This window comes from Pongo abelii, chromosome 9 (genome assembly GCF_028885655.2).
Source record: "Pongo abelii isolate AG06213 chromosome 9, NHGRI_mPonAbe1-v2.0_pri, whole genome shotgun sequence".
NCBI classification, from domain to species: Eukaryota; Metazoa; Chordata; class Mammalia; order Primates; family Hominidae; genus Pongo; species Pongo abelii.
This window is the reverse complement of record NC_071994.2, coordinates 70700100-70725277: the sequence shown is the minus strand read 5'-3', so window position 1 is coordinate 70725277 and position 25178 is coordinate 70700100. Positions and strand designations below refer to the sequence as shown.

The window sequence follows — 25178 nt, the reverse complement described above, 5'->3', positions numbered from 1 at the left end:
AACTTGTGACTTAGGATAAAGTTTCCAAGGACTGCATCATCTGCGAATTCAAACTGTGCTGTGTCCTCTCCCAAGCCCTTCACTTAAACTGAAGAGAAGGACATCTGTTCTGGGAGAACATGTAAGATGGCTGAAAAAGTGATCCTAGTGATGAGAAAGACACTGCTTGTGTTGAGTATGCATAAAATTGTTTAATAATTTATGAGAATGGAAAAGACAATTTATCAGTTATATATTTTTATATGATATATGCATTTAAATATATGTACAATAAAGTCCATTAACTCATAGAAGTACACTTTTGATTGTTTCATCCTCATCCTTAAAGGTTTACATTTCTAGGTTGGTTGAAAAGCTTTTTGGATCTTCTCACTGGGAAAAATGAAAAATTACTGTTTGGGCAAGACCCATTAACCTGAAATGTCCTCAACAACCCAATTTGTGTTGCTTTGTATACAGTAAGCTGTATTGTATAGTAAGTGTGACAAATGGTAAGTGAAGGTAAGGGAGTGAATGAGACTGCTGAGGGAGAGCACGTACATTAGGAAGAAAAGAAGGTCTAGGACAGATGCTGAGAAGCTCCAACATGTAAAGGTTGAGAAGAGGAGGAGCCCTCAAAGGAAAGTGAGAGGATGTGGCCAGACGGGGAGGCAAAAGAAAGGGAGGTGAGTGGTGCCACTGAAGCCCAGGGAATGGCCACAGAAGAAGCCATGGAGTGAGGAGAGGTCGTTAGGTTGGAATGACACAGAGGAGGCCAGTGAGGTCAGGACTGAAAAGTAGCCACTGGATTTGGCTGGGGCCTAGGGAGCAGGCTGGTGACCTTGGGGACAGTGTGGTAGGTGGAGTGGTAAGGATGAAGGCTAATTAGCATTCAGTAACTAAGGAGTGAGTGGAAGGTGAGGAACTGAAGACTTGGAGTAGAGCTTATTCTTTAAGGAGGCCTAACTACGGGGGAGGAGAGAGACCTATAACTGGCGTAAGGGACAGGAGTTTTAGGGGGTCAGGAAGTTTTTCAAATAGAAAAATCTAAATTCATTTATTTTCTTGCTTCCTTCATTTATTGAAGACACATTTAAGTGCCTGCTATGTGCAGCTTTATAGTTAAGATACATAAATTAAGACATGACTAAGGAACTCATGGTAAACTGTGAAGACAGACCTGCCAACTGACAACAGAAGGTACAATAGAGGAGAGCATGAGGTTGTGTATATAAGGGGATTCCTAATCCAGACCAGGGCTGGGACATCAGCAAATAGTGTCACAGAGATGACAATGGAACTGGATTTGAAGGATTAGAAGCATAGCAGAGGGAAAAGTTAGAGAAAGGACTTTTAGGCAGAATAAACTGACATGTTCAAGATCACAAGAGCATGAAAGAAAATAGCTCTGGCCATGAAGGGTGGCATCCAGGCTTCAGTGGTGGTGGTCCTGCACAAACTGGCTTGGCTAGAGTATTAAGCATATGGGCTAGTGTGGGAAGCAAAAACAGGAAAGGTAAATGGAACCAAATCATGGAAAATATATGTCATGCAAATGGTCCAGGCTCTGAGGAGCCATTTAAGGGTTTATTTAATAAGATAAATGAAATGGACAGGTTATGTGTCATCAACATAATTTTGGCTATTTCCCAGCTTATAATGAGGGTCTAAATTAAGGTAGTGATAGTAGGATTAGAAAAGAGGAGTAAGATAAGAGAGAAATTACAGGGGTAAAACTACTAGAAGTAATGGATGTAGCATGGGAGGATTCTAAGATGGCTTCCATGTTCTTGGGTTGTACATTAGTGATGCTACTTAGGAAGCTGGGGAAGCAATAGAGAAGCAGGTTTGTGGGGACAAGGGAAGATGGTGAGTTGAGTTTTGGATATAAGAGTTTAAGATGTATGTGAGATATCCAAATAAATATGTCTAATAGGTGACTGAGTATAAAATTTGGAACTCAGAAGAGAGTTGAGCTGAGGGTAGATATTTCAAAGCAGTTAGTTTGCAGGTGGTAAGTGGAATCATGAGAATGGATGTGGCCACCCACAGAGAGCATGAAGTGAGAAGAGCATCTAGGCAGCCTTTAAGACATGGGCAAAAAAAAGAAGAGTCATAAAAGAGATTGAGAAGAAGCAGGCAACAAGGTAAGACTTAAATGAAAGTAGTATCTGGGCCAGTGCAGTGGCTCACGCCTGCAATCCCAGCACTTTGGGAGGCCAAAGTGGGCAGATCATGAGGTCAAGAGTTTGAGACCAGCCTGGGCCAACATGGTGAAACCCAGTCTCTAAAAATACAAAAATTAGCTGGGTGCAGTGGTGCATGCCTGTAGTCCCAGCTACTCGGGAGGCTGAGGCAGAAGAATTGCTTGAACCCAGGAGGCAGAGGTTGCAGTGAACTGAGATCGCGCCACTAAACTCCAGCCTGGGCGACAGAGTGAGACTCTGTCTCAAAAAAAAAAAAAAAAAAAAAAGGAATATCTGATGAGTTATCATAGAAAGCAAGGGAAGAAACAACCACTAGGATGAAAGTTGTCATCAGAGTAAAAATATTGCAGGAAGATGAGCCTGAGAGGTCTTCATTAGATTCTGGAATCAGGAGATAACCGATGATATTAGTATCAAAGGAGAGGAGGGGAAAGACACCAGGCCACAGGGAGGAAAAGGTGAGGTGGAAGTAAAACAATAGTGATGTGTGTGGAAGAGTGAAAAGTTGATTGCACATGAAAGAAACCCAATTTGAATTCATTTAGGAAAGAAAGGTATATTTATTGGCCCAGATAACTAAAGCTGGGAGACGACTGGCTAATGGAACCAGAAACTGAAAGCCCATTAAGACTTTCTCTGTGTCTCTGGTTTCTGTTTTTCATTTCATTTTATTTTGCTTGTCAGCTTCATTTTCTTCTGCTGATTTTTTTAATGAACTTTTTATTTTGGGATAATTTTAGATTTATAGAAAAGTTGCAAAGATAGTACTGGGGGTTCCCATATACCTTCACTGAGTTTCCTCTAAACATTGGTATATTGTTATTACTATTACTATTATTATTATTTTGGAGATGGAATCTCACTCTGTCGCTGAGGCTACAGTGCAGTGGTACAATCACATCTCAATTCAGCCTCAAACTCCCAGGCTCAAGCAATCCTCCCACCTCAGCCTCCCAAGCAGCTGGGACTATAGGCACATACCACCACACTCGGCTAGTTTTTGTGGTAATAAAGGTCTCCCTTTGTCACCCAGGCTGGAGTGCAGTTGTGTCATCATGGCTTACTACAGCCTCAACCTTCTGTGCTCAAGTGATTTCTCCCACTTTAACCTCCACACACCCCCCACCCCCCTCCCCTGAGTAAATGAGACTACAGACACATGCCACCACCTGGCTAATTTTTTGTATTTTTTGTAGAGACAGAGTTTCATCATGTTGGCCAGGCTGGTCTAGAACTCCTGAGCTCAAGCAATCTGCCCACCTTGGCCTCCCAAAATGCCGGCATTACAGGTGTGAGCCACCACGCCCAGTCTAGTGTTTTATTTTTTTATTTTTTGTAGAGTGTAGGGGGGGTCTCATTATGTTTCCAAGGCTGGTCTTGAACTCCTGGCCTTAAGGGATCCTCCCACCTTGGCCTCCCAAAATACTGGAATTTTAGGTATGAGCCACTGCACTGAGCCAGTACATCATTATTAACTAAATGCCAGACTTTGTTCTGATTTCACCAGTTTTTCCACTAATGTCCTTTTCCTATCCCAGGATTCAATCCAGGATACATTGCATTTAGTTATCGTGTTTGGTTAGTTTCCCCTGGTTTGTGACAGTATCTCCATCTTTCCTTTTTTCTTTAATGACCTTGACAATTTTGAAGAGTACTGGCCAGGCAGTTTGTAGAGTGTCTCTCAATTTGGATTTCTCTGTTTTCCATGTGATTAAACTGGGGAGAGAGACTACCACAGAGCTGAAGTGCCTTCTCTCTGTATCATATCAGCGGGTGCGTGATATAAATGTAAATTTTCACTGGTAATGTTAACCTTAGTCACTGCATTAAGATCTCTCCACTTTAAGGCTACTTTCCCCCTTACCATATTCTGTTCTTTAGAAGTGTCACTAAGTCCCATACTCAGGGAGGGGGAGATTAAGCTCCATCTCCTAGAGGGGATATGTATAATATGTATTATAACATAATATACTTTATTTGGAATTCTTCTGTATGCAGATTTGGCTCTTCTCCTCTTTCCTACTGATTTTTAAAATTAGTTTTCTAATCAATATTATGTATTTACTTAGTTTAAAAAATAGGCCTTATAACAACAACCACAGATTCGGAAATCCTGGGGAAACAGTCTGGATGGCCTGGGGCCGGGGTTGACTTACGTGCCCATCCAGATCAATCTCGGGAGCAGGGGGCCAGGTCACTTAAAAGACGGCAGCTCCCATTCAGACTGATGATTAAAAATGTTTTGGCATACACGTGCCCTTTTGTTTAGGGCATATTTTGGTCCCTTCCTCTGTTAATTGACCTTTCATTTACCCTTCAGATCTCAGCTGAAGCAACACTTCATCATAGATATCCTCTCTGACCTCTTTAGGTCAAATCCCCATATTATGGGTTGTCATAGTGCCTGGTACTTCTCCTCTGTGGCAGTTATCACAGTGGCAAGTTTACATTCATTCTACTGTGTGAATATTTGGTTAAATGTCTATATACTACACTAAACGGTAAAGCTGGTTTGTTCACCACTGTAGCACATATATGTACATAGGTGATGTTCAGTCAATATTTGTTAAGTGAATGGCTGACATGAAGGGGGTGGTTGTTCCAGAATAAAGAAAGGATGTTAGTGAGACAACAGAATCAAGTACCGTTACTCAGTGAATGCAAGAGAAAAGAGAGAGAGGATAGATAACCTAGGTGGGAGGGTGAGGTGGGTTGGGGTATTGGCAGGAGGAGTGGGAGCAGAGAGGTTTGACAGAGAGCTCTTTGGAAGAAGGCAACAAGAGCATGTTTAACATCGCAGGTAAGGAGCTCATGGAGAGAATGGAGCAAGGTCCCAGAGGAGAGAGGAGGGACTGAAGAATTAACCATCACAACAAAGAGGGATTCGTCTTTGCCAGGAAGAGAAATACCTCCTCCTCTAAGACTGAAAAGGAAGATGAGTGGGGTGCAGATAAGGGCATGTGTGTAAGTATGTGGTAGTTGGGGAGGAAGGTGGACAAGGCAGGAATTTGAGGCCATCATACCTGATGATCTCATTCTCTCTAGAGAGGAGTTGGGATTTTGTGAAAAACGGGCATGAGGGAGGCAATGTTAGAAATCTTGAAAGCTTTAAAGGAGTGAAGACACTGTTAAGGGGAGTGATAGCTGGTGGCCTTATAGGCCTAAAGGACCAAGAAGTTGAGGATACTGGCAAGAGAACAAAGAATAGAGACACACCTACACCTAAGCCCTTGATGAAAAAGAGGGAAAGTCATTTCATGACAACACTGAAGGGGGTAGAGGCTGTGTAAAACGGCATAATTTCAAAGGCTGAGAGGTGAGGATGGAGAAATAGTTGTCTCTGTTTAGGCCTTGGGAAGCCCGGAGAGTGGTGACTCCTTCCCTTTTCCTTCAAAGATATGTGGAAGTATGTGCAAAAGGGGAGTACTTAAGCAAAGCCAGCTCTCCTACACAGGAAGTGGAGGCTCGGAGGTATATGAAGGGGCTGAGAATTCAGGAGTTTGTCACCACGAAATGGAGGTTTCAGAACAGGAAAGATTGAGGGGTGAATCCATGATGGGAAGGGCTAAAAGGCAGGGAAGCAGTGGGAGGTCCAGTCAACTAGGGGCAGGGAAGGGCACATCAATGTGGCGATGATCAAATGAGAAAGGAGAGATGACTTGAAAGGCCTACCTTGTGAATGATGATCCTGAGTGACAGGATGGGAGGCAGACAGTTCTCAGTGGTTCTGTTAGTCCTCCATTCTTTCCTAGTGAGCTGGAGGCACTGGGTAGCATTAGTACTTGATTTCAGACTGCTCCAAGCCTTAGTTCAAAATACTTATAAATCACAAGTCATTAGAACTCCTTGGTACAGCCCAGCCCTGGAAGAAGTGAGCAGGAGTATTAAAAAAAAAAAAATGGCCAGAGTCCAGCACTGTTTGAATTGGGATCTTTCAAGAGTGAGGATGTTTTCCAGGCTCTGAAGGACTTCAACTCCCTGTAGAGGCTCTAGGAAAGGAAAAGGAAACTCCCTATGCTCTTCCACAGAGCAAGAGCCAGAGAAAGTAGAAGGAAATGGAATCTAGAACACAGGTGGAGGGATTAAATATGGAGAAGAGGAAGGACTCCTATCCACTGGGATGGGAAGTAAGGAAAGCCAGTCCTGTGGATTTCAATTCACACAGTGATCAATTTGTTGGAACTTACCAATTTTGTCAGTTTACCAAAATTTTGTTTCTTTTAATTATGTGTGAAGTTTACAACAATTTGCATGGTTGGGCTGATTTTAACTACTTTTAATGATTTCTACAAAGTATCAGTTGACAATTTTGAGTTTAGTTTAGCTTAGTTGTACTTTTAATTTATTTGCAGCTGTTTCTCTGAAATCATTTTGCCATAGCTTGCCAAAGTTCAGTGTATTCTAAGTTTTTCCTTATTTTGGATCTGTGACTTTGGGGAATGGGAATTTCTTATGCATTTTACTCTGCAAATGTTGTACAATGACTCAAATGTCAAAAATTTCATATACAATCTGGGAGGGGGGGAATTCTCCCTTCCAAAATATTTTCGATCCCACAGTTTTCCTTTTACTTTAATATTTTTTGTGCATTTGTGCTTTTAATAGAAATGTAGATGTGGGCTGAAATATAGCCATACTGTATTTCCATACTTATTGGTTGGTAAATCGTATAATAGTGACTACAATAAGTGATAAAATTAATAATATAAATTATATTATAAACTAATTAGTCTAAGACAATTTTTCTAAGATATCTTGATGGCCATTGATAAATGGGTCTCCTGCTATAGTGACATCTGAGAAACATTTGCAAAATTTCTGCCAGTTCCATTTGTATCACAATAGGAATATTGTACTTTAGGAGCATCCCTGTTTCTCCTTACTGTTGATTATATAGTTGTTACTACTTCTAAGTAGTCAGGTTTTTACTTTAGCTTTATTACTTTTTAAAGTAACAGCTTTGTTGAGATACACTATGTATACCATAAAGTGTATCCTTTTAAAGTGTAAAATTCACAGTAATTTTTAGTATATTCATGGAGTTGTGCATTATCACCACTATTACATTTCAGAATATTTTTGTCACCCAAAAAGAAACCCCACACCCATTAGCAGTTACTCCATTTGCTCTCCCCTCAGCTCCTGGCAACCAATAATTTACTTTCTGACTCTATGAATTTGCTTATTCTGGACATTTCATATAAATTGAATCATACAACATGTGGCCTTTTGCATCTGGCTTCTTTCACTTGGCATGTTTTCAGTATTCATCCGTGTCATTGCATGTATCAGTACTTCATTTCTTGGCTGAAGATATGGCTGAAGATATTCCCTTGTATGCATATAACACATTTTATTTTTCTTTTCATCAGTTGATGGACATTTGGGTTGTTTCCACTTTGGGGCTATTATAAGTAATGCTGCTATGAACACTTGTATATACATTTTTGTGTGGACACATCTTTTCTCTTCTTGGGTAGATACCTAGGAGTGGAATTGCTGGTATGATTATAACTCTATGTTTAACATTTTTAGAAAATATTTGAGAAAATTTGCCAAACTGTTCCTAAAGCAGCTGCACTATTTTACACTTCCACCACCAGTAAATGAGGGTTCGTTTACTGGTCAAACTAGCGTCAAACACTTGTTGACAAGGATATGGAGAAACTGGAACCCTCATTTACTATTAGTCATTTTGTTGTTATCCAGCTGGGTATAAAGTGGTATATTGTTGTGGTTTTGATTCCCATTTCCCTAATAACTAATGATGTTGAGCATTTTTTTTTTTTTTTTTGAGACAGAATCTTACTCTGTCACCCAGGCTGGAGTGCAGTGGTGCAATCTCAGCTCACTGCAACCTCTGCTTCCCAGGTTCAAGCAATCCTCCCTCTCCACCTCCTATGTAGCTAGGATTACAGGCATGCACCACCACGCCCAGCTAAATTTTTTGTATTTTTAGTAGAGACGGGGCTTCACTATGTTGGCCAGGCTGGTCTTGATCTCCTGACTTCAAGTTATCTACCTGCCTCGGCCTCCCAAAGTGCTGGGATGACAGGTGTGAGCCACCACGCCCAGCGGAGCATCTTTTTATATGCTTATTGACTGTATGTATATCTTCTTCTGTGGTTTCTTTCAAGATTTTCTCTTTGTAGTTTCAATATGATATGCCTAGGCATAGATTTTTTTCAGTATTTATTGTGCTTGTTGTTCTTTGGGCTTTCTGGGTCTGTGGCTTGCTGTCTGTCATTAATTTCAGAAAATTCTGAGTCCTTATTACTTTACATATTTATTTTCTTGCTTGCTAGCTTTCTCTTTCTTTCCTTTTCTCCTTCCTTCCTTCCCTTCCTTCTCTCTCTCTCTTCCTTCCTTCCTTCTTCCCTCCCTTCCTCCCTCCCTCTCTCCCTCTCTTTCTTTCTCTCCTTCCTTCCTTCCTCCCTTCCTTCCTTTCTCTTTCCCTCCTCCTTCTTCTTCTTCTCCTCCTCCTCTTCCTCCTCCTCTTCTTTCTTTCTTTTTCTCTTTTCTTTCCTTCCTTCCTTCTTTCCTCCCTCCCTCTTTCTTTTTCTTTCTTTTCTTTTTCTTTCTTTCCTTTCCTCTTTCTTCTTTCTTTCTTTCTTTCTCTCTCTCTCTCTCTCTTTCTTTCTTTCTCTCTCTCTCTCTCTTTCTTTCTTTTCTGGTATTCCCATTACACGTATGTTATACCTTTTGTTATTGTTCCACAGTTCTTGGATAGTCTGTTTCATTTTTTTTCCCATTCCTTTTTTCTCTTTGCTTTTCAGTTTGGAAAATTTCTATTGATATATCTTCTAGCTCACTGATTCTTCCCTCAGCCATGTCCAGTCTACTGATGAGTCCATCAAATACATTATTTATTTCTATTACACTATTTTAAATTTCTAACATTTCCTTTTGATCGTATCTTAGAGTTTCCTTTACTCTGCTTACATTATCCATCTGTTCTTGTATGCTATCCAGTTTTCCCACTAGAGCCCTTCGCATATAAACATACTTATTTTAAATTTCCAGCCTGATAATTCCAAAATCTGTGCCATATAAGTCTGATTCTGATGCTTGCTTTGTATTTTCAGATTTTTTTTTTTTGCCTTTTAGTCTGTCTTGTAATTTTTTTTTTTTTTTTTGAAACTGGATATTATGTATCAGGTAAAAGGAACTGAGGTAGATAGGCCTTTAATGTGAGATTTTATGTTTATCTGGCCAGGAGTCAGGCTGTGTTTACTACTTCTTGTAGCTGTGGTGTCAGAAGCTAACACCTAGTGTCCTTATTTTTGTCTTCTCTTTTGCTTTTGGGTTTTCCTAGAGACTCCTTCTTAAATAGGGGCTGAGGCTTGCAGTTCTTTTAGCTGTAACCCCTTGTTATTATTATTCAGGAGCCCACTGATGCGGTAAGAAGGTTGGGATGGATAAGGGAAGCATTATATAGTCTTATAATTATGTCTCAGTCTTTTAATGAGCCTAAGTCCTTGAGCTATGACCTTGGCAAGTGCTTCTCAGCTTCCCCCAACTCTACCGTAGAGATACGGGAAGGCTGGAGGGGACTGAGGTTGGGTGTTTCCCTTCCCCCATGTTGGTTAGGCTTTGGTAAAACTCGAGTTGGTTAGGCTGTGGTAAAATAGTTTTCCTTGAGGGCAGGCCTTGTTAAGGAGAACAGAGAGCTCTGGGTATATTTCAAATTTGTTGCTTTTTCTGTCCCCCTGCTGGATGCATGAGGAAATTTTCTCCAGTCTTTACAGTGAGAACCTGGTGGGGCTTCCAGTTCTTGTTAAAGCAAAAAACTGGCTGTATACCTTCTTTGGAAAAAAAATCTCTATTTAAATCCTTTGCCCATTAAATTTTTTTTTCTTGTTGAGTTGTTGTAAGGATTCTTTATTCTTTTTTTTTTGAGATGGAGTTTCACTCTGTCACCCATGTTGGAGTGCAGTGGTGTGATCTTGTCTCACTGAAACCTCTGCCTTCCAGGTTCAAGGGATTCTCCTGCCTCAGACTCCCAAGAAGTTGAGATTGCAGGCACCAGCCACCATGCCCAGTTAATTTTTTTGTATTTTTAATAGAGACAGGGTTTCATCATGTTGGCCAGGCTGGGTTTGAACTCCTAACCTCAAGTGATCCACCCACCTTGGCCTCCCAAAGTGCTAGGATTACAGGCATGAGTCACTGCGCCAGGCCATAAGGATTCTTCAGATACAAGAATTATATACCTAGATACAAGTTCCTTATCAGATATATGATTTGCATATATTTTTTCCCATTTTGTGAATTTTCATTTCCTTGATAGTGTGCTTTGAAACACAAACATTTTTAATTTTAATGAAGTTAGATTTATCTGATTTCCCTTTTGTTGCTTGTGATTTGGGTGTCATATCTAAGAAATCATTGTCCAACGTCAAGAAGATTTACTGCTGTGTTTTCTTCTAAGAGTTTTAATAGCTTCAGCTCCTACATTTAGGTAAATGATCCATTTTAGTTAGTTTTGGTATATGATGTGAGGTAGCAGTCCAATTTTGTTCTTTTGCATGTGGATATCTAGTTGTCCCAGCATCATTTGTTGAAAAGACTTCTCTTTTATTTAATTTTCTTATCATTTTTTGTCAAAAATGAATTGAACATAAATGTAATGTTTTACTTCTGGACTTTCAAATCTATTCCACTGATCTGTACGTCTATAGATGCTGGTACCACACAGTCTTGATTATGTTGTAGTAAGTTTTAAAATCTGGAAGTGTGAATCCTCCAACTTTGTTCTTTTTCAAGATTATTTTGGCTGTTCTGAGTCCCTTGAATTTCCATATGAATTTAAGGATTAGTTTAGCAATTTCTACAAAAAGATAGCTGTGATTTTGATAGGGATTGTGTTGAATCTGTAAATCAGTTTGGCATCTTAATAATGTGATATTTTCTAATTCCTGAACATATAATGTCTTTCTATTTATTTAGGCATTTTAGCATTTCTCTCAACAATGTTTTGTAGCTTTCAGTGTATAAGTCTTGTCCTTTTCTTAAGTTTATTCCTGAGCATTTTATTCTATTTGATGTTATTGTAAATGGAATTGTTAATTTCCTTTTTGAGTTGTTTCTTGTTACTGTGCAGAAATACAATTGATTTTTGCATACAGTTGATTTTTGTATTCCCATCTTGTATCCTGTAGCCTTGCTGAACTTATTTATTAGTTTTCATAGGGTTTTGTTTTTGTAAATTCCTTAGGATTTTTTATATACAAGACCTTGTCACCTGCAAGTAGATAGTTTTACTTCTTCCTTTCCAATATAAAAGTCTTTTATTTATTTTTCTTTTCCAGTGGCTCTTGTGGAACCTCTAGTACAATGTTGAGGCAAGAGTGGACCTCCTTGTGTTATTCCTGATTTTAGAGGGAAATCATCCAGTCTTTTAATATTAAGTATAATGTTAAGTACGGTTTTTCATACATGCCTTTTATCAGGTTGAAAAAATTCCCTTTTTCCCTAGTTTACTGGGTGTTTTATGATGAAAAGGTGTCCAATTTTGTCAAATGCCTTTTCTGTGTATACTGAGATGATTATGTGGTTTCATTTATTATTCTCTTGATATGATATGGTGTATTATATTAATTGATTTAGGATGGAAAACCAATGTTGCATTTCTGGGATAAACCCCATTTGACATGGTGGTAACTCTTTTTATATGCTGTTAGATTCAGTTTACTGGTATTTTGTTGAGGAATTTTGCATATTCACATGAGATATTGATCTGTATTTTTGTTTTCTTGTTACATCTTTGGTTTTAGTATCAGGGTAATTAACTTGCCTCATAGAGTGAGTTGGAAAGTGCTCATTTCAACACTGTAAATTCAGAGACTTTTATCATCTTGATCAAATGAGCATCATGTATTTGTTTAGGCATTCGAATCATAAATGTCTGAAATGTGTATCACACACAAAACTGACATTCAGTGGAGTTTGACTGAAATCCACTGTGCAATGAGTCTAATGAAGAAACTGGTAAAACTAAAACTAAACTAAGTCAAACTGAAATCAGTTGCAAATCTTAAATAATAGAATCCATAAAACTGTTAAATTTTCCATGCAACACAGTTGCCATAAACTTTATAAATTGCTGATATAAACAAATTTTTGAATTGATAATTTCACTAAATTAGATATTGGTGTCCAAAAGCAGATTTTTCTAAGTTGATAAATTTGGAAAATTTGGCGAATTGGACTTTGGGTAGCTTGGTCTTTGGGTGAATTGTCTTCAGTAAATACTCTTTCAACTAATTGCCTAGTTTGTGGATACAGATAAGGATCACGAGGACATGAAATTGAGAGAACTTTGCCTACAGACTCCTTTTTCTTTTTTGCAGAATAGGCAGTGAGGTTAAGTGCTGACAGAGGTGAAGGTGAAGTACAGGGTTTAAGAAAAGTGGAGAAAGGCTGGGCGGGGTGGCTCATGCCTGTAATCTCAGCACTTTGGGAGGCTGAGGTAGGAGGATCATCTGAGGTCAGGAGTTTGAGACCAGCCTGTCCAATGTGGCAAAACCCTGTCTCTACTAAACACACACACACACACACACACACAAATTAGCCAGGTGTGCTGATGTATGCCTGTAGTCCCAGCTACTCGGGAGGCTGAGGTAGGAGAATCGCTTGAACCTGGGAGATGGAGGTTGTAGTGAGCTGAGATCATGCCACTGCACTCCAGCCTGGGTGACAGAGTGAGACTCCATCTCAAAAAAAAAAAAAAGAAAAGAGTGGAGAGAGTTTTCAGGAGTCAATGAGGTGATGGAACTGGGCAACCCAAGCTTGCTGAGTTGTGTTCAGGACCCAGCTCTGTTGGTGCCAATTCCAATGGTTGTTGATGCTTCTTGTTTCTATGAGTGTTCAGTGAAGAATGAACAGGAGTAGAGAAATCTGGTGATTAGTAGGTAGGTGGGAGAAAAAGACAAGGGGTTCAACAGGGCATGGCATGAGAATGGTGGTGTTGGCTCATGACATCCAGGCTGAGTTGAAAAAGAAGAAAAAGCCTGGTACACAAAAGGATAAAAGAGAGAGTCCAAAGAACTGGAGTTTCAAGAGGTTAGAGGTTTAACATCTGAGTGTAAGGGGATGAGGGAGCCAGAGACAAGAAGCTGAGTTTACAGAGTGAGATTCTGGAGGGCAAAATTTCAGGGGTAAAGCAGATGTCATCATGAAAGGGCCAGAGGCCTGGTAAACAGAGTGGGCTGGTTGGATGGGTTACTGGAGGTGAGGACAATGTAGAACAGTGGGGCCAGAGACTTGGATGGAGCAACTACATGGATGGGGCAAGCACATAGATGGAATGATAGCAGGTCTTGGGATGGTGAGCAAGACTCTGAGACTAAGACTTCACTGAATCTGTGAGTGATTAGGAGCTGTCTTCTCCCAACCCCAAACTCCATTAGCCCAGCATGAAAAAACCATCCTGTCATTAAAAAGGTGGGACGGGGAAGGGAATCTTGTTCTCGAGTGTTTGCAGGACTTCTCTACAGAGGTCTTTACCTTCCTGTATTTACTTCTATCTTTGCCAGCTCCATATTGACTACTCAGTCAGGTTTTGAATTCATGTTCTCTCAATCTTCTCTAGACCATCCTGTTAGGTCTCTGACCGAGTTTAATGCTTCTTTTTTTTTTTTTTTTTTTTTTTTTTTTTTACTAGCTGTGGAGTATATACTGTGCATGCTTTCTCCTGAAAAGTAGACATGCTTAAACTGCAAGCTTGCCAACTGACTTTCTGCCGGTTGGGTTAACAGATGCCCTAGGATCCTTATCTCTTAGCAGCTAAGGCCAAGACCATTAACAGGAAGTGGTACAACCAATGTCCTGAGTCCCAAAAGATAAGGGACTTTACACAAAAATGGAGGAGCCATGGAAGCAACAATAAGGAATGAGAAGAAAGCTCCCTTTCTTCTTGCTCTCAACCCAAGATTTTGGATTTTTCCCTCAATTTACACATACCCTTTAAGTGTCTATCTGTACAACTAAATGACCTTGCAAAAAAAAAAATCCCCAAAGTGGACTTTTTAAATATGACTCCCTTTCAAGTTGCTGATGTGTCTCTGCCTCGTCTTCCCTTTTCATGGTCACCAAACTTCTTGAGCTGCATTTATGGTTGCTGCTTTTGCCCCTCTCAAGAGACAACTCTATCAGAGGTCAATAGTGAATGTCCTAATTTCCAAGTCCAATGGCCAAAGATAGTCTTTAAACCAATACTCTGGAGCCTGGCCAACGTTAGGTTCTGAGAATACAAAATTAACTATTGTCTGCCCCCCAGTAACTCACAATCTACTGGGGGAGGTAGACTCAAATTGACATTTTCAACACTCTGTTCCTCTGGATTTTGAGACAGCAGTGTTCTAGTTGTAGTGCTCCTTTTCAATCCCCTAAGAGGGCTACTCTCTCTTTCTCTGTCTTTCTGTCTCTCTCTCTCTCTCTCTGGCCTTTGTATGTTGGCTCTATGCTAGGACTCTTTTTTTTCTTCCCCTATATTTCCTGTCTGAGAAATCTCATCTAAACCAATTGCTCCATTTCCCATGTATGTGTGTATGACTCTCAAGTTTGAATTGCTAGCTTACATCTATCCTCTGAGCTCCCGAACAATTGTTAACAAGACAGTTCCTTAACATGAGTATATTTACAACCAAATTCATCACTGTAACTCCTGATCTACTTCCCCTCTTACTTATCCTCATTCTCTGTGAATATGTGAATAGAATTTCTCTACCCAACTACCCAAACAGAAACCTGGTGTTGTCCTTGACTCTTAATTTCTCCTCCACCTCATGTGATCACATACAATGTGTCTAGTCTAGTCTACCTTTTCTATGGCTGTTTGTTTTGTCAGCTTCTCTAGGTCTTCCCTGTTTTTGGCCTAATCTGGGTTTCCAACTCCCCTTAGACTACTTAACTAGCTTCCTATTTGGTTTACCAACTTCTTATCTTTTTTTATTTTTATTTATTTATTTATTTATTTTTTACCAGCTTCTAATCTTGTCCCTCTCACCTATCTTACAGTCTGATGCAAGAATGATCTTTCTGAAATGTTAATCTTATCCCTCTTTTCTCCATTTAAAAATACCAGTGGCTTCCCTTAGTCTTCAGGATAAAATCCAAACACTTTATCGTATCTTACAGGGTCCTTTGTAACCTGGTCTTGCCTGGCTTTCCAGCTTCTCTTCCTTTACTTTTTCCTCAAATATTAAATCCCTGCTGTGCCAAATTAATTGGAATTTCTCAACCACTCTATACCATTTCATAATTCAATGCATTAATACCTGCAGATCTTGCTGCATGGAACGCCCTCCAAACTAACTTCTTTCCCCAATGCTTGATGAGTTCCTAATCATTCTTCAAGATTCAGCCCTAGCATTGTTTCTTTTGAGAAGTTCTGCATGGACTACCTCCTTTCTTGGTACTCCAGTAGGCCTCAGGTGCAACCATGTCCATAGTACCTGTTTTACTATGTTGTACTTATTTATGATCTGTCTCTCTAACTGGTCTTTTGGGCCTTTGAGGGGCCATTCCTATATTTCAAAGCATAGTGCTTTGGAGGGAGAAGAAATATGCTTGCTAAGTTAACTGATTAATTATTGAGTGCCTCCTATGACAAAGAAGACACATGCTGGGTACTGTGATGAATTTTGCAGGTTCCCTTTCCTCTCTTAAAAACTTCTCAGTCTCCTTCAAAAGTTCTCTATCCTGTCTGTTCCCTACTGCCTGACCTCAGCCTCCTCTTGCTCTACATATATACTCTGAGTCACTCTATCCATTTATTTAGCTTTAATTGCTGACAACTCCCAAATCTGTTCTTCCAGCAAAAACCTCTTTCTCAAGCTCCAGATGCTTCCAGGCATCTCAAATGCAGCACATATGAAACTGAACTATCTTCTTTTTCTTTTCATTCCTTCTGGGATAAAAGGAGAAGATAATTGTAGGAAAGGTTCTGAAACCATTTTAAGGAAAAGTAGTTAGAAATTAAGCCAGGACAATGTCATTAAGTCTTCAGTGACATCCCTAGGTACAGCTTTTGTGTTTTCATCTCCTTTTGTGTTTCCAAGTGAATAGCAGAAAAACCCTTTAATGCTGTGCTTCCCATACTGGGCTACACAGTGGTGTACCAAGGTATATATGAAACCACAATGTAAACAAGGCTTGTCTTCCCAAGACATCAATTTTGATATAAAATTGTGTGTGTTCATGTGTGTGTGTAATGTACAATATTTAATTTGTGAGAATTAAAAACATTATTTTTCTATTAAACAGATATGTTGTGGAACAGAATGCAAAAATGTCAGAAAAGTTTAAAGTCCTTTCCTGGAAATGTAAGCCCACAAACCATTTCTATTATTAAGATATCTCAGATTTAACTACTAAATTGAAGGCCAGGCTCAGTGGCTCACACCTGTAATCCCAGTACTTTGGGAGGCCGAGGCAGGCGGATCACCTGAGATCAGGAGTTTAAGACCAGCCTGACCAACATGGTGAAACACCGTCTCTACTAAAAGTACAAAAATTAGCCAGGCCCGGTAGCAGGCACCTGTAATCCCAGCTACTTGGGAGGCTGAGGTAGGAGAATTGCCTCAAAAAATGAAAACGAAAACAAAACAAAACAAAAACATCAATAACTAACAAATTTATATCCCAGAAACTAAAGGAGAGCTACACTATGCCCATGCATTTAAGAGCACAGAGAGGAAAGCCTTAAGGGTACAGATATTACCCAGGCATGAACAATAGGGAATCAGCTTTGCAGGAAGTTCTTTTTTAGATGAAGAAGGAGGAAACAAGAGAAGGGAGGAGTCAGTGAGTCCAAAAGACAGAGCTAAGCCGAAGAACTCAGTACAACACATTGATTCATTCAACAGACATTTATAGATGTCTGTTTTGTCTCATGTTCTTTACAGGGTGGTGGGAAAAGTGAATTAGATGTGTTTGTGCTCTTCAGTAGTTCACTATTTAGTAATGAGTGCTGAACAATATAATTATACCATTGTTGTAGTGAAGAATGTATAATGTAAAACTGGACTGCAAAAGAAAATAAAGAAAACAATCCTGTTTATAATAGCATCAAAAAGAATAAAATCTTAAGAATAAATTTAACCAAAGAGGTGAAAAATCTACACAGACACACACACACACAAAGATCTATACACTTGTATACATATGTAACAAACCTGCACGTTGTGCACATGTACCCTAAAACTTAAAGTATAAAAAAAAAAGATCTATACACTGAAAACTATGAGGTGCCAATGAAAGAAACTGAAAAAGAACAAATAGCTGGAAATACATCCCATGTTTATGGATTGGAAGAATTAATAATATTAAAATGTCCATGTTACCCAAAGTGATCTACACATTCAATTCAATCCCTATGAAAGTTCCATGGCATTTTTCACAGATGTAGAAAAAAGTAAAAAGTTCTAAAATTAGTACAGAACAACAAAAGACTACAAATAGAATAAATAATCTTGATAAAGAACAAAACTGGAGGCATCACCTTTGCTGATTTCAAACTACATTACAAAGTTACAGTAATCAAAACATTATGTACCATACTATTTTGCATGTACAACTTAAACATAGACACACAGACCAATAAAACAGGATAGAGAACTCAGAAATAAACCCATGCATATATGGTCATGTGGTCAACTGATCTTTTTATCTTTTTTTTTTTAATAGGGTCTTGCTGTGTCACCCAGATTGGAGTGTAGAGGCACAATCTTGGCTCACTGCAGCCCTGACTTCCCGGGCTCAAGTGATCTTCCCATCTCAGCCTCCTGAGGAGCTTGGACTACAAGCACACACCACCACATTCAGCTAATTTTCTTGATTTTTTTGTAGAGATGAAGTCTCTGGATGTTGCCCAGCCTGGTCTCAAACTCTTGTGCTCAAGTGATCCTCCTGCCCCTGCCTCTCAAGGTGCTGGGATTACAGGTGTGGGATTACAGGTGTGAGCCACCATACCCAACTAGTCAACTAATCTTTGATGAGGCACCAAGAATACACAATGGGGAACAAAAAGTCCCTTCAATAAATAGTGTTGGGAAAACTGGATAGACATATGCAAAATGACAGAAATGGACTTTTGTATTACACCATATAAAAATGAATTTGGAATGGATTCAAGACTTAAATGTAAGATGTGAAACTGCAAAACTCTTAGAAGAAAACATAGGGGAACAGCTCCTTGACATTGGCCTTGGCAATGATTTTTCAGATATGACATGAAAAGCATAGGCAAAATAAAAAAAACAAGTTGGACCACATCAAACTAAAAGGCTCTGTACATCAAAGGAAACAATCAACAAAATGAAAGGCAACCTACCGAATGGGAGAAAATATTTGCAAACCATATCTGATAAGGGGCTGATATCCAAAATATATAAGGAACTCACACAACTCAACAGCAAGAAAACACAAAAAATCTGATTTGAAAATAGGTAAAGGATCTGAACAGATATTTTTCTAAAGAAGCAATACATGAAAAAGTGTTCAGTACCACTAATCATAAGAGAAATGTAAATCAAAACCATAATGAGAAATCATCCCACACTTGTTAGCATGGCTGTTATAAAAAAAGATAGGGGATGACAAGTGTTGGTGAGGATGTGGAGAAAGGGGAACACTTGTACACTCTTGGTGGGAATGTAAATTGGTATAGCTACTATGGGAAACAGTAGTATGAAGGTTCTTCAAAAAATTAAAAATAGACCTACTCTATGATCCAGCAATCACACTTCTGGGAAACAAAATCAGGATCCTGAAGAGAGATATCTGCATTCCCATGTTCACTGCAGCCTTATTTACAATAGCCAAGATACAGAAACAATTTAAGTGTCTGTTGATACATAAATAGATAAAGAGAATGTGGTATATTTATATACAATGGAATTGTATTTAGCCATAAAAAAGGAAATCCTGCTATTCATGACAACGTGGATAAACCAAGAGAACATTATGCTAAATGAACAGTTAGACACAGAAAGAAAATTACATATGAGCTCATTTATATTTGAAATGTAAAAACATTGAACTCATAGAAACAGTAGAACAGTCATTGCCAGGGTCTGAGGTATGAGGGAAATAGAGATGTTGATCAAAGGGTCCAAACTTTCAGTTATAAGATGAACAAGTTCTGGAGATCTAATGTACAGCATAGGTGGTGATGGATGTGTTAACTAAAAAAAAAAAAAAAAAAAGAAAGAAATTGGATCACTGGAATAGTGCTGAGTTTTGCTTGGGTAATTCTGTCTACATTTTACAAAAAACGCAACCTTCCAGCTTTTGGCTAGGCTTGGAAAATTTATAGGTGTTTTCTATCTGTGGGTTGGTTAGAAATATCCCAGAAAATTGGAATATAAAATGTGTGGGAAATGAATTAGAAATATGCTCACATTCTTGACAATCATTATAAGCATTTAAGTTCTGGAAGAAGAAGGAGACCATTTCTTTTGCTTGGTTTATTCAGTAGCGTAGTTTAACCCTATCTCTGCATGTGGTACCATGTTTATTGTTTGTAAAGCTCAGCCAGAGAGTTGAGTATGGCATAGATGTAGCTTACTCCTTATTTAATGAACATATATTGAGCACCTATTTTGTATCAGGCCTTATGATAGAGTTATCAAGAATGAGTCCCAGTCTCTGGCTTCAGCAGTTTGGCTGAATGAAGGGATCAGTTAAGTAGACAGGCAACTAGTTAGGTATGTGCCCACAGGATTATAAATAACAGTACACAAGAGAGACCTGAGCCCATTTGGAGGGTGATGTGGAGTTTGGGGCCTCAAAAAAGTGACTTCTGAGCAAATATTTGAATGACAAGTAGGAGTGAACTTGAAAGAGGGCAAGCATTATAGTAGAGGGAACATCATACACCAAGTAGTAATATAGTCAGAGAATAACAAGGAGTTTCTCATGAAGAGTGGCTGCAAATAGTGGTAGGAGAGGAGGCTGAGAAGTGGCCGGGACCAGGTCATAGATGACCTTTGTGTCATTAAATATCTGGATATTTATCCAGCGAAGGCAATGGTTAGTCACTGGAATACTGGCTATGAAAAGTGTTTTTCAAAGAGTAGATTATAATCCATTAGTGGGTTGTAAAATCAATTTAGTGAATTGGGGCCAGCATATAAAAGGTGAACAAGTAGAAAATACGAGGGTAGATCATATTTGTAAAGGTAAATAACATTTTATGAAGATTTTGTTTCAATCATTTATGTTTATGAATAATCTGTTCTGATGTAAAATGTTTTTTGACCTGTAGGTCACAGTCACAATTTTTGAGAAGCACTTGTTTAAAGGTTCAGTGGTACACAAATTATCAGATTACTTTTAGTAGCAATTAACAGAAAATTCAGATCCAAATGAGAATAATCACTAAAAAAGATTATTATTCCAACATAACTAGGATTCCAGTTTGGGAGCTCTTGGTGCTGTAGTTTTAGTTGTTCTAATCTGCCACTCTCAGTGTTATCTTCTGCCTAAAGCCAGTTCCCCAGTGGCACTTAGAATAACATGCCAATTTATTCATCTAGGCAGAATACAGCCTAGATTCTCACTGCCTTAACTTAGTTTAGGCCTGTCCACTATAACCCATTCAGGAACTAATTTACTGTAGGAAACTGTAATGCAATGTGGCAAATTCAGTGTATTATCGAAACATAGAGCACCTCAGTTGACGAAGTCATGAATTTAGCTGTGGGGATGGTCGGGGAGCCACCTAGGTGATACCAAAAGTTTGTGTGTAAGTTATGTAGGTAAAAGGGAGAAGGCTCTCTGCACGGTAGGGACTGCTTTAACAAAAGGTTCTGGACAGGGGAGCTGTGCACAGGAAAACATCCAAAATAGGAACTTTTATGCTTCTAGAGCATAGCATTTAGAGGCAAAGGAAGTAGTTGGAGTGATGAGTAGATGCCTGAACAAGGAGGGGAGTCATGATAAGGAATCTGGACTCTTTCCTGTAGGAAATAAACAACTGGAGATCATCACCAGGGAATTAAGATGATCAGATTCCCGTCACTACAGCCAAAGAGTACAGGGAGGTAAGTTAGGAGGTTGTTGCAGTAATCCAGGATAGAGGTATCTTGGATTTCATATTAGGGAGCGAGTTGACTGCAGATTTGGGAAACATTATGGAAATAAACATGACTTGTTAGTTTCAGTGTAGATGAGGGTAAGGAAATAATCTCTGACTTTTCTAGTCATCTCCCCAAGATATCAGGCTTACAGTGTATTAACTGTAAAGCCTAAACTTGTTACCTTTTGAGAAAGGAGTGATCATTCTTTGTCAACCTTACTGTAAAGAACTGGAGCCCAAGATGGTGGGAACCTTTGAGAGTGGTGCTCTTGGGTTTGGAATGTATTAAAGAGGTGCCTAGATGGACTTGGGGGGAGCAGTCCACTAGTTGAAGAAAAGTTATTTATAAGCCAGATTAGTAAAATTCTTTTTTTTTTTTTTGAGACAGAGTCTCGCTCTGTTGCCCAGGCTGGAGTGCAGTGGTGCAATCTCAGCTCACTGCAAGCTCCGCCTCCCAGGTTCACGCCATTCTCCTGCCTCAGCCTCCTGAGTAGCTAGGACTATAGGCACCCACCACCACGCCCAGCTAACTTTTTGTATTTTTAGTAGAGACAGGGTTTCACCGTGTTAGCCAGGATGGTCTTGATCTCCTGACCTTATGATCCGCCTGCCTTGGCCTCCCAAAGTGCTGGGATTACAGGCGTGAGCCACTGCGCCCGGCAGTAAAATTCTTGATGCTGTTACTTTCCTTGTGTTATCCCTGAGCCTTTAGCAAACGTTTTAGGATTCATGTACTTTTATTTGGACCAAAACATTAAAGGGGAAGCAGTGTCCCTTGAGGCCACTGTGGTAGTGGCAGTGGCCTGTTATTGTGAGCTCATTGATGGTACAGGTTGTTTCTTATCTCTAGTCTCTATTAGACGAAGTGTGATATTGTATCCCTTCTGCCTAAATTGATGCTGGAAACTAGCAGATGCTCAAAAAGCATGTAGGGAACTGTTGGAAGTCCCAAAGGGAGATATATTTCTGGGGTCTAAGAGGAAAAGCTACAGGAGCCCAGCCACAATCCATCTATTTAAAATAAAGATGTGGTTTTAAGGAAAGTGGTTTCTCTAGAAGTCAGGTATGACTCCTAGATATCTAGCTAGGGTGGATATTCATGCTAAGATAGAAGAGGGGTATTTTTTTTAGCAGAAGCAGAGTTGTAGCTTTATTTCATAAATGTTTTGAGTGTCTACTATATTTCATTTAAAATATAACAGCTTTCTGGCTATAGTGTGAACAAACCAGAGTAGAGAAAAAGAGATAAAGAGCTCTGCTGGGAGTAGACGAGTATCAGACTAAGGCAGCTACAGCTAAATTAGCACCAGAATAGTTCGTTCTGTCACTGAATCCATGTCTGCTACACCAGTGATCCCTCTACCCTTACTCTTACTTATTATCTCAGACAGTGGATGGGTTCAGTGGGCCAAATACACTCAGAAGATAGAGCCTAAGATAAAATCTCTTCTACCTACTTTACTGGGGATATGGCAATTATCAGGCACTGCTATCAAGTGTTCAGACCAAGAGTGACGGCTCCTTTCTAAGTCTCTCCATAACTACCACCCTACTAAAGCCTCTGAACCCAAGGGAACGGCAGCCTGGCTGTGCCAAGAAAGGGGCTCCCAGCTTCTCACATTCTGAAGCCGGATTTCCCTTTTCTGGGTTCCCAGAGAGGCCAGATTTGACAACAATAAAAACTTTCAGGAAATTCCCAGGAGGTTTAATTTCCTAATCCTTCTCTCGCATAGACCCTCTTTCTTACCCCTTCCCACCACCAAGAGGAAGGAGCTTATCCTGGAGCCCAACATCCTCTGCTGAATGTCTCCACCCCTTTGGCCAAACTGGTGGAACATCTGAGTTCTTGGGTCCTCTCCTCCCAGGCCCATTCAGGGGGTTGAAGGGAACACATTAAGGTAATGTGTGATCCTGCCTCAAAACAGAGGACTGATTGCAGTATCCCCTGAAGGTTCGTAGGATACTAGATTGTTTAAGGAAGTTTCACTTGCAGATTGTCACTCCCCTACCCCTGTCAGGAAGTAATCTTTCTCTAAGAAATCCCAAGCACTCATCTCTCGGAGACGAGATATCAAAACACAACCATCTCTGGCAACATTTGGAATTATAGGATGTATTCCCATGTAAACTGGCATTAAGAAAAACAAAATTGCACTAACCAAAAATAACCCAAATTTAAGGACCAGAAGCATAAGCCATGAATTTACTATCTCAGGTAGACTGAGCATTTGGATAATTCTCATTCTCCAGAAATCCCACAGGAAGGAAAAAAGAAATGAATTTACATATATTCATATAAAGACTTTTATCTATTGTGCAAAGAGAGGGTCATCTGGCTCCCCAGAAGGTTCTCAACCCCATCAAGACTGTCCATTTTACATCTCTAGCTCCAGTTCTTCTCAGAGAGTAAAAGCGCTCCAAAGGCCTGTGATCATGGGTACTGATTAAGGGCTGCAGACTCTTCAGATCCAGTTAAATCCCTGGTGTTTGAGCTGTGTGGGAGCTGTGGTTGCTTGCTTCCTGGCTCTGGCTGAGGTCCTGCCGCAAACCCTGCAGCAGCTGGTTTAGGAGTGTAAGGTGGCTGTCTCTGCGAGGCAGAGGCAGGGGTGGGAGGCAATTCCCTTTATACTCGATCACTGCCATCTTGGCCCGATCCAAACTCCGATTTGGGATCTGCCGCATTCTTGTGTAGCCCCCGTTTTGATCTTTGTACCGAGGGGCCAGTACTTGAAACAGCTTTGGGATCAAATCCTTCTCCTAGAGGGAGAATTATCCAAGAGACAGCAGGGTCAGGCAAAACTGCAGAGACATTTAACTTTACACCACTCCCAAAGGTAAGGTCCATCCACACACAGAAAGACCTCCCCCTCCCCTCGCCAATCTGGCAGAGTCAGTGTTACACAAAGGGGTCGTTTATAGGCATTTGTGCAGAGGTATATTCACATTGACTTCACCTAACTTAAGACACAGTTTCTAATTTAGTTAGCAACACTGGCCCATAAATGAGTACCCAAGTTTAATTCTGCACAGTTCTCCTTCTTCCAACCCCCACCCCCAGGGAGCAAAGGGTGGGATTTTGAAGGCAGACAGGACGCACTCACTGTGAGCCAGAAGTCAGCCATGCGCATGGCTCGTTCGTTGGTGTCTCCCAGCTTCCCATAGTCGATGAGCTGTGAGGACAGAACATCAGGGATCCAACCGAGCAAGAAAACAAGGTGCCAATCTAATTTCTCTAATGCCGGACGGCAATCCATTCTTTTCACTAGCAAAGCATCTCCAATCTATGCCACCCGTAACTCCGCAGCCCTAACCAGTCTTCCATTAGAGGCGATGGAGGGGCGGGTTCAGCCCAGGGTTCTAGGGAACTCAGACTTGGAGAATGGTTTACCAGGTTGGTCCCAGTCAGTCCCTTTCCACTTGCAGCCGGCCCCGCCCCCTCAGGCCAGACCCGCAGAGTGGACAAGAGGGCCCCGCTCCTCACCTTCTCCGCGTAGCCCCTCATCTCGTCCACACGCGCCCATGGTGCCTCGATGCGTTCGTGCCGCACCAGCCCTGTGAGCAAGTTCCGCAACAGATGGATGCGGGACTCGGGACCGAGGCCCATACGGCGAAATACGCGGCCATGGGAGATCGCTGCACAGACTGACAGCCGCATGTTTCCAGCTTCTGCCAGCCCCTTGGAGGCCGGAACTGGAAACTGGAAGGTAGACTGGGTGGAGGCAATTTCAGGGGACGCATGCGCCTTAGCTCGGAGCGCGGTGAACGTGTTTGCGCATGCGCATCAGAGCCTGCCTCGTTGGCAATCGGGAAGGGCGGAGAAACAGTGTTGAGCTTCTCCAGAGGCGGCGAGCTGGGCGGGCTTCAGGCATCCAGAGCGCTGTGTGGCGGCCGAAGAACCAGGCGCCCCC

At 40.5% G+C, this 25178-nt stretch overlaps 1 protein-coding gene across 1 annotated transcript; it reads right to left on the bottom strand.

The window, feature by feature from the left end:
• Positions 1–23546: 23546 nt before the first annotated feature.
• On the bottom strand, positions 23547–24929 carry MRPL17 (mitochondrial ribosomal protein L17). The gene is given in 3 exon segments (NM_001131856.1): positions 23547–24027; positions 24372–24440; positions 24752–24929. Coding segments are annotated over 3 exon segments (528 nt in total). The 5' UTR covers positions 24926–24929; the 3' UTR covers positions 23547–23742.
• Positions 24930–25178: the final 249 nt, after the last annotated feature.